The 10,000-nt window shown below is 47.3% G+C and overlaps 1 protein-coding gene across 1 annotated transcript in view; it reads right to left on the reverse strand.

The window, feature by feature from the left end:
- Positions 1 to 10,000, reverse strand: part of LOC110488577 (slit homolog 3 protein) — a 206,978-nt gene that overhangs the window by 35,058 nt on the left and 161,920 nt on the right. The window contains 5 exon segments of the mRNA XM_090198173.1: positions 1 to 128; positions 3,884 to 3,989; positions 3,991 to 4,034; positions 4,037 to 4,047; positions 8,442 to 8,585. The exon segment at positions 1 to 128 is cut by the window's left edge and continues 5 nt beyond it. Of these exon segments, the coding sequence (XP_090054299.1) occupies positions 1 to 128; positions 3,884 to 3,989; positions 3,991 to 4,034; positions 4,037 to 4,047; positions 8,442 to 8,585 (433 nt within the window).

Below are 10,000 nucleotides of genomic sequence, written 5' to 3' on the forward strand. Positions count from 1 at the left end.
AGTGGTGTCCTTGGGGATGCCTTTGGGCAGAGTGCGCAGCCCCCGGTTACTGCAGCGCACCACTGTGTCTGAGCATGTGCACAACTCTGGGCAGCGAGACACCGGAAAACACACATTCTCCTCAGTGCCTGCAGAGAGAGAGGGAGAGAGAGAGAGAGAGAGAGAGAGAGAGGGAAATGAGGGAGAGAAAGGGAGAAAGAAAAGAGGGAGAAAGAAGGGCGGGGGGTGGAGGGAGAGAGAGGGAAGGAGAGAGTGAGAGGGGAGGGAGACAGAGAGAGTAAATAAGACTAAGTCAGATGGGTGACTCCACTTACTCTTACTCTCAGCACTATTTTAAGAGCCGTCCCACTCACATTAAAGGAGTAGCTCGAGAGGGGAGGGTGGAAATGGTTTGTGATAGACATCTCACAACCCGGCAACACTGCCAGAATTTACTCGGCCCCTTTGAAAGTAGAACTCTATAAATGAAGCCCAAAGTGGAGGGGGAATCTGATAATTGCGCCACCACTTCCCAAATCTCTCCCCCAGCTGCCTTGCCTGGCGGGTCGAAATTCAACCATTATTACAGTAAACATTTAATCATAATAAGAGATGCAGAAAAACAGGAGTTAAAGATCAGCCACATAATATTGTTCTTGGCCTGAGTCTCCCTCCCTCCCTGCTTCCCTCCCTGCTTCCCTCCCTCCCTCCCTGCTTCCCTCCCTCCCTCCCCTCCTCTTTATTCTAAGGCCTGAGAGATGATATCTGCAAAGGCTTGAATTGCACCCCAGATGAAAAAGAAACAGGGAATTAAGACACTAATGGAAGGTAATGAAGTCTGAGGTCTGCTCCAACAATAACACACACAGCACTGCCTGGGTCTGGGACTGGGGCTTGGCTGCTGCTGCCTGCCTGCCTAGAGAGGCCTCGGGTCTGGATGGGACGGAGGGAGAGAGGGATGGAGCTAGTCTAGTCGTAATCGCTGACTCACTTTTACATTGGGGTGGGCGTCAAATCTCCACAAATGTGTTCCCCGCAAATCAAAACAACCCCCCCCCCCCAAAAAAAATACACCGTAAGTGTAATTGAAGTTACTGTCATGTAAAAATAGAAGGAGTGAGTCAGTGTGTGTCATTGTAGCTGCAGCTATGTGGACCTCGAGGTGAAGGGATACAGAGTGCACTAAACACTCCGCCCGCTCCCTCTTGTTAAGCATGTAGCTTTCAGGGCTAAATGAAACCTTACAATGGTCCATCTGTGGCCTGCTATAGCTATCTGAACAAATAAAGCTAGAGAAACCCCATGCAAGGAACTTTATGGCTACAACTCGACTGTCTGGGACTTACAGTATATAGACTGTACATCACCATTACAACTTACAATTGGATTGACTATACGAGAACATTTTTGGAGCGAATCCCTACAGTCCATAAGAGTTGAAGTGCTATTTTCCCAAGACCCCGGAGCATTTGACAGAGAGAGAGAGAGAGAGAGAGATAGCGGGTCCCGGGCTCAGCCAGACAGAAGCCACACCGCAGTTCCTTTCTGGAGTTAAACTTTACAGCCACAGTTCAGTTTCGCAGGCCTCTCTCACTCTCTCACTCTCTCACTCCGCAGGGGGAAATGACCGCGTCCTCATAAAACCCACACTGACGTGAGATAATGTGGTCGCCTACGACTACTGTTCCATTTTGCCTAATAGTTTCTACTCCCTATCCCTGCTGGCCTGCTCAGACACATACTGGAGTTAATAACTATGTGGGTGGACAGTGTGTGTGTGTGTGTGTGTGTGTGTGTGTGTGTGTGTGTGTGTGTGTGTGTGTGCGTGCGTGCGTCCCGCATGCTGCCGTAGACTACAGAAGTTCAGAGACATGGAGGTGAGGGGGTTGAGTAGACTCTGAACTCAGGGTCTTGGGCCTATACAGTGCCTTGCGAAAGTATTTGGCCCCCTTGAACTTTGCGAAGCCTTTGCGGCTTCAAACATAAAGATATAAAACTGTATTTTTTTGTGAAGAATCAACAACAAGTGGAACACAATCATGAAGTGGAACGACATTTATTGATATTTCAAACTTTTTTAACAAATCAAAAACTGAAAAATTGGGCGTGCAAAATTATTCAGCCCCCTTAAGTTAATACTTTGTAGCGCCACCTTTTGCTGCGATTACAGCTGTAAGTTGCTTGGGGTATGTCTCTATCAGTTTTGCACATCGAGAGACTGACATTTTTTCCCATTCCTCCTTGCAAAACAGCTCGAGCTCAGTGAGGTTGGATGGAGAGCATTTGTGAAAAGCAGTTTTCAGTTCTTTCCACAGATTCTCGATTGGATTCAGGTCTGGACTTGACTTGGCCATTCTAACACCTGGATATGTTTATTTTTGAACCATTCCATAGTAGATTTTGCTTTATGTTTTGGATCATTGTCTTGTTGGAAGACAAATCTCCGTCCAGTCTCAGGTCTTTTGCAGACTCCATCAGGTTCCAGAATGGTCCTGTATTTGGCTCCATCCTTCTTCCCATCAATTTTAACCATCTTCCCTGTCCCTGCTGAAGAAAGCAGGCCCAAACCATGATGCTGCCACCACCATGTTTGACAGTGGGGATGGTGTGTTCAGCTGTGTTGCTTTTACGCCAAACATACGTTTTGCATTGTTGCCAAAAAGTTCAATTTTGGTTTCATCTGACCAGAGCACCTTCTTCCACATGTTTAGTGTGTCTCCCAGGTGGCTTGTGGCAAACTTTAAACAACACTTTTTATGGATATCTTTAAGAAATGGCTTTCTTCTTGCCACTCTTCCATAAAGGCCAGATTTGTGCAATATACGACTGATTGTTGTCCTATGGACAGAGTCTCCCACCCCAGCTGTAGATCTCTGCAGTTCATCCAGAGTGATCATGGGCCTCTTGGCTGCATCTCTGATCAGTCTTCTCCTTGTAAGAGCTGAAAGTTTAGAGGGACGGCCAGGTCTTGGTAGATTTGCAGTGGTCTGATACTCCTTCCATTTCAATATTATCGCTTGCACAGTGCTCCTTGGGATGTTTAAAGCTTGGGAAATCTTTTGTATCCAAATCCGGCTTTAACTTCTTCACAACAGAATCTCGGACCTGCCTGGTGTGTTCCTTGTTCTTCATGATGCTCTCTGCGCTTTTGACGGACCTCTGAGACTATCACAGTGCAGGTGCATTTATACGGAGACTTGATTACACACAGGTGGATTGTTTTATCATCATTAGTCATTTAGGTCAACATTGGATCATTCAGAGATCCTCACTGAACTTCTGGAGAGAGTTTGCGGCACTGAAAGTAAAGGGGCTGAATAATTTTGCACGCCCAATTTTTCAGTTTTTGATTTGTTAAAAAGTTTTGAAATATCCAATAAATGTCGTTCCACTTCATGATGTGTCCCACTTGTTGTTGATTCTTCACAAAAAAATACAGTTTTATATCTTTATGTTTGAAGCCTGAAATGTGGCAAAAGGTCGCAAAGTTCAAGGGGCCGAATACTTTCGCAAGGCACTGTAGCTAGTAACAGGTGGAAGCAGCAGATTTCGTGGTGCGTTTTACACAGCCAGTGGGATTTCATGGGAAGTAGGTATGAACGGCTTGTAGATGGATGTAGACGGGTAGGCGTGACAATAGCTGAGACAGATCTGGAGCAACTCCTGCGAGAAGTCAGGGCCAGGGGCCCCTGGAGACAAAGCCTGGTGTCATAGGACCCTTTACAAAGTGCCCGGGGCCAGAAAACAGAGGTGTTGTTCAATACTAGTGATGGAAGGTTAAATGGATGGGGTGTGGAAGAAACAGGGCAGGCTTGTGAGAGACATAGAAGGTGTGTGTGTGTGTGCGCGCGCGCATGTGGGGTGTATGTGGCGTGCATGCAGGCACGCATTTATGCATTCATACCGTCGCAGGTAAAGTCAGGGTTAGCCACGTCCTGGATGGGGATCTCCTTGAGGAAGGCAGGTTTCTGGCAGCGAGGGTTCCCACTCACAACCCTGGTCTTCTTTAGCCCACAGACCCAGCCAGGCCAGGTGGCAGTCACACACATAGGGTTGGACAGCAGGTTACTGAGAGGGGGGAGAGAGAGAGAGAGAGAGAGAGAGAGAGAAGAGAGAGAGAGAGAGAGAAATAGAGACAGAGAGAGAGAGCGAGAGCGAGAGAAAAATAGAGACAGAGAGAGAGAGCGAGAGAGAGAGAGAGAGAGAGAGAGAGAAAGAGAGAGAGAGAGAGAAAGAGATAGAGAGAGAGAGAGAGAGAGAGAGAGAGAGAGAGAGAGAGAAAGAGAAAGAGAGAGAGAGAGAGAGAAAGAGAGAAAGAGAGAGAGAGAGAAAGAGAAAGAGAAAGAGAGAGAGAGAGAGAGAAAGAGAGAGAGAGAGAAAGAGAGAGAGAGAAAGAGAAAGAGAGAGAGAGAGAGAGAAAGAGAGAGAGAGAGAAAGAGAGAGAGAGAGCGATAGATAGATAGAAATGTGTCAGTACATGACAGTCAGACTCACTGGGGTTTCAGGTTTGTAACCTTTGACAGCCAACGTACAAGACCAGTGTAGACTAGACTAGGTGAGCTGATCACTGAAGAGGACAATACACACTGAGTCATCTAGTGACCTGTATTTGACCTGGGAAATGGTGGGAAGAGATTATACCTAGCATTGAGCTGCCATTAGTGGTGTTTAACTTTTCACCCTCGAGTGAGTCCCACTTAAGCACCCGTAGACACAGTGACAGATAGTAAGAGCAGAGTCGAATGTGCCTCCAGGGATGACTCACTCAAGTCCAGATGGGAAGCGGTTTAGTGTGTGGTCCCTGTGTGTGTGTAGGACTGTAATGTGGGGCCGGGTAGTGACGGAGAGTGTCACAGCGTGTAACTCAGGGATAAGCTGGGAAGGCCTTTCTTTTTTGAGAACAGAAGAGCAGAGGCGACTCCTATGATCAAAGCCCACAGTGTGGATTCATTATAGGATGTTGACCTTACAATGCACCGCCATCCACCCTAAGCCTCACCGCAGAGATTTGGGTCGTTCCACGAAATGGACACCTATTGATTCCCTTTCATATGTTAAGTGGAAATCCACCAATATTGAATTGAAAAGCCTGTTACATGTATATTGAATGAATTGCACTAATACAGACCACATGGAGACTTCAATGAATGCGAAGTGCCAAAATTCAGCGTTTTGACATGTCCCTCCGTCAAGCCCCGTGTCCCTTCTGGGAAGATTTCAACCCACTTGTTCCCAACATTTATCCAAGTTTCATCATCATTTTAAAAAGGCCTAATTATTTTGCTGCTTTAACAAAGTCCTTTCTGAATATCATTATTTATATTAACGCGATTAGTGATGAATTGACGTCTGTTCAAGGCCAACCCTGTTATTCAAACAATTTACCCCGTAAAAACGTTTTATCATTCCACCAAGTTGAATGATTGACAGCAGGTGACATCGTCCGGGTCTTCCGAACAGCAGGATGGAAAAGGAAGTTAGACTTCTCTCTCTCTTTTGGTCTATTTATACTTGTTTTATCACCGTTTGACTGAGGTGGTCGAGCTCAACACGTCAAACCTGTTCGCTCAATTAATGTTAGGAGTTTAATTTTTCATTATGTGTGGGACATTATGTAAAATTCCCAATTTCATGAACACCATGTGGTCCCATGCTCCTTCACCACATATGGAGTAATGGCCGATCTTCACCTCAAACCTTCACTAGTTTGATATGTGAGTGTATTTGTACAATGAGAAAATGTTGGATTTTTATCTCAAACATGCTTTTAAACATTAGTTAGACAGTGACACAAGTGTCAGTAACACGGTTGACAGACAGTGTGGTACGAGTGCAGATAAAATGATTTTAGTTCAAATAGACTGTAATGCCTGAGATGGGGAAATATGGTTTTCTGTAGGCGAAACAAATCTACCATGCAATGTTGATATTTGAAAGTATTTATTTTTTAGTTAAGTTTGCATGTCTAAAGGGGCACCCCTTTAACGCCATACGTTCTGTCTTATTTTTTAGTTAAGTTTGCATGTCTAAAAAGGCACCCCTTTAACGCCATACGTTCTGTCTTATTTTTTAGTTAAGTTTGCATGTCTAAAAAGGCACCCCTTTAACGCCATACGTTCTGTCTTATTTTTTAGTTTTAAGTTTGCATGTCTAAAAAGGCCATCCCTTTAACGCCATACGTTCTGTCTTATTTTTTAGTTTTAAGTTTGCATGTCTAAAAAGGCCATCCCTTTAACGCCATACGTTCTGTCTTATTTTTTAGTTTTAAGTTTGCATGTCTAAAAGGCACCCCTTTAACGCCATACGTTCTGTTCTTCCCCTCGCCATAGAGTTTGAATAGAATCATTACTTGTGTATCCCCCGGTAAACAAAGTATTGTCGTAATTATTTACTATGAGAAGAGAAAATAATGAGAAAATACATTTTCCACTGCTCTGTATCTCCAGGCAGGCAGATGCTTTTATAAAGCACAATAACAAAAGTAACAGAAAAGTACAGAACAGTTTAAGCTAATATTATTAATGAGACAGAAAATGGCAAGTCAAAACATAACTAAAGAAGAAGCTATTTGTGTTGCGATAATCATGGCAGCCCCCCCCCCCCCCCCCCCCCCACACACAAGTAATCTTGTCCCTACTGTAGCCTTCACCCAACTGGTCCCACCCACCGAGTGGAAACACTTGTTGCCTCCCGGCTCTAATTTAGGCCTGAGAGAGAGGAGAAAAGAAGAGAGAGAGCGAGAGAGATCAGGAGATCGCTCTGGCTCAGCCTGATTGACTGTTTCTCTGCTGCACTTGTACACTGGGATAACAGCTGGGCAAACACAGTGCTGCCTGGCCTGGCCTGGCCTGGTCTGCTTATGCAGTGCTGGTTCACAACCCAGCCGGTATTTTTAGGCGGGCCGCACTGAAACGGATCCGGCTGTGTCAGCCGCAGGGTAATTAGAGAGCTGGCAGACCACAGCAGCGCTTTCACTCTCCCTCTCCCTCCCTCTCCGTGAGAGTCAGGAGGAGGGGGAGGGAGAGAGAGAGAGAAAGAGAGGGAGGGAGAGAGAGGGGGAAAGAGAGGGAGGGAGAGAGAGAGGGAAAGAGAGGGAGGGAGAGAGAGAGTGGAAAGAGAGGGAGGGAGAGAGAGAGGGAAAGAGAGGGAGGGAGAGAGAGAGAGGGAAAGAGAGAGAGGTGGAAAGAGAGGTAGGGAGAGAGAGAGAGGGGGAAGAGAGGTAGGAAGAGAGGTAGGGAGAGAGAGAGAGGGAAAGAGAGGGAGGAAGAGAGAGTGAGAGAGGGAAAGAGAGGGAGGGAGAGAGAGAGAGAGAGGGAAAGAGAGGGAGGGAGAGAGAGAGGGAGAGAGAGAGAGGGAAAGAGAGGGAGGGAGAGAGCAGGAGGGAGGACAGCGAGAGAAAGGGAGGAAGAGGGAGAGAGCGGGAGGGACAGCGTGAGAAAGGGAGGAAGAGGAAGAGGGAGAGAGCGAGAGCAGGAGGAAGGAGAGGGAGAAACCTCTGGCATTCTAAACATGAACATGACTCCGTGTACGGGTTGCATGTGAGGTGCTGGTGGGTGCACGTCCGGAATGTTAGCCTCTAATCTTTTATTCATCTGATAAATGTTCAGTTATTAATACATCCTCTCCTGGGTGGCGATGGGTACGAGGCATAACACTGACTCCCACAATGTCTTTTCAATAGCAGCATTAGGTCTCTTCACATGTCAATACCGATCACATCTGACAGTCCCATCTCAGACATGACATAACTTCCTCGCTATCGACGAAAGTATTGCACCGTTTCAAATCATGTTCCACTGCAATGAGAGTCGATATTTGTAGAGCAGCCAAGAAGGACAATTCTCATGCTGTTGCTAGTTTTGGAAAGATACAACTATATATTTTTGACGCTTCAGAGGGCGCGGGGCGCATATAGCAGACTATGTGTAGCTTGATAGCAAGGGTCGAGAGACTGAGACAAAACGCATCACTAAGACCATCTGCAAGCACTATTCTAAACCCATAGAGAGCTGTGATTGCAGATAAAACACTGGATGTTGTCTGTCTTTCCAGACTGGGATTTGTCAGTACTAGAGAGGATCCCTCAGACGGTCAGGTGGTAGGAAGAGCGGCGGGAGAGGAGGAGGACGGCAGGTAGCCTAGCGGTTAAGAGCACTTGGCCAGAAACGGGAAGGGTCGCTGGTTCGAATCCAGAGCCGACTAGGCGAAATATCTGCCGGCGTGCCCTTGAGCAAGGCACTTAACCCTAGTTGCTCTGGATAAAAGTGTCTGCTAACTGAATACAATGTAAAAACCAATGTAAAATGAGGAGGCGGAACAGAGTATGGATAAGGTGGAAGACAGGTGGGTAGAGAAGGAGGGAGGGAGATGAGACTAACATGGAGAGGGTGGTGATCACACAGACAATCAGGTGGTGGATGGAGAGAGAGATGGAGAGAGAGATGGAGAGAGGGAAGGCTTACATGGTGGAGAGAGAGTGCAGCGTAGTGAAGGCTCCCGGGGCGATGGTGGAGATCCGGTTGTCGTAGAGGGACAGCAGACGTACAGAGCTCAGGCCTGTGAAAGTGGTGTTGTCCACACAGCCTATCTGGTTACTCCTCAGCATCCTGTTGTGGAGACACACACACACACACACACACACAGAGCGAGAGCATGGTGAGATGGGGAACATAGGAACACTGTGGCACAGATGATCAGCAGAACTAGGAGTTTTTCCTGAATCCATGACCTGACTAGGTAAAACTACAAGCCCAAGTTCTACTGTAATCTCTTACAGCCTGTCTACTGAATGAGAGCTGCTCCTAAACAGCATTGAAGTGAGCTGCTGTGATGTGAGAAGTCAGACTGCAGTGTAGACAGGTGTTGAACATGCCTCCAGCTCTGGGGAGGTGTGGTTGGGGCCAACGGAGGCCCATATTCTCAACACATCCAGAGAAGCCCAGACCTAATCAGGGTCTGGTATAATCCAATGTTAGTGTGACTAGAAGTGTTTTGGCCCAGAAGGGGAGTTTAATTTTGTCCGGGCAAGTGTACAGTGGCTTTGGGGACCCATGGAACGGGAAGAGAGGGTGGGTGGTGGAAGGGGAGCAAAAGTGCCCTGCCAGCACTCATTAGTGGTTTGGGGGGGGGGGGGGGGGGGGTGAGAGCCAGAGGAGAGGTACGGCACAGAAGGCAGGCTCTGGGGACCATCCTGGGTCAACTGTCCACATCTGCTGCCTGGCAGAGGGCCTGTGTGGGGCAGATGCTGCCTGGCTGCCAGGGTTAGGTTAGGCAGCATGGCACGGCACCCCAACCCAGAGAGCGAGGGGGGGGGGGGGGGGATGCGGTGATGATGAAGTTGGGAAAGAAGGGGTAGGGGTGAGAAAGGAAGAGGAAAAAGCCCAGGGGAGCGAGGGAGTGAGTAGTGCACCCCGGCCAAAAACAATCAGGGCTTTCAAACTAGAGCCATGGGAAGAAAACCAAAAAAAGAAAACGGGGGAAATGCAAACCAGAGCCTGTCTGTGATGAAAATGTGAAAGCAGCAAATTCAGCATTAGGCTCTGACAGGCAGGGATCTGAAACAGGCAAACTCAATTTGGGAACATGCTCCTGGGATTTAAAAGCCACTAAATTCAATATTGCAGGACCATGATCCATTCATTTGCGCCCATGCTCGGCTCTCTCGACCCCCCCCCCCCAAGTTTGCTTCATTAGGGCCAAAAGAGGCCCCCTCAGAAAGCCTTTCTGGCCATCAGTTCGGCTATAGAGCATGAATTGTTTGCTCTGTTTTGTGTCTAAATAAGGTGGCTATGACTGTGCATCTAATCTGGAGAGAGAGAGCGAGCGACAGAGAGAGAGAGAGAGAGAGAGAGCGACAGAGAGAGAGAGAGAGAGAGAGAGAGAGAGAGACATTGTGTGGTTGATGTGACGTCAGTGGGCCTGTTGTTTTCTTGGGGACTTGCGTCAGTTATCTTCTAAATATTATTTCCCAGAATGAACTCACTCATGAGTATCTAGACATCTGTTTAGAGAACGGGTACAT

Source organism: Oncorhynchus mykiss, chromosome 14 (genome assembly GCF_057628025.1).
Source record: "Oncorhynchus mykiss isolate SJ-2025 chromosome 14, ASM5762802v1, whole genome shotgun sequence".
NCBI lineage: Eukaryota > Metazoa > Chordata > Actinopteri > Salmoniformes > Salmonidae > Oncorhynchus > Oncorhynchus mykiss.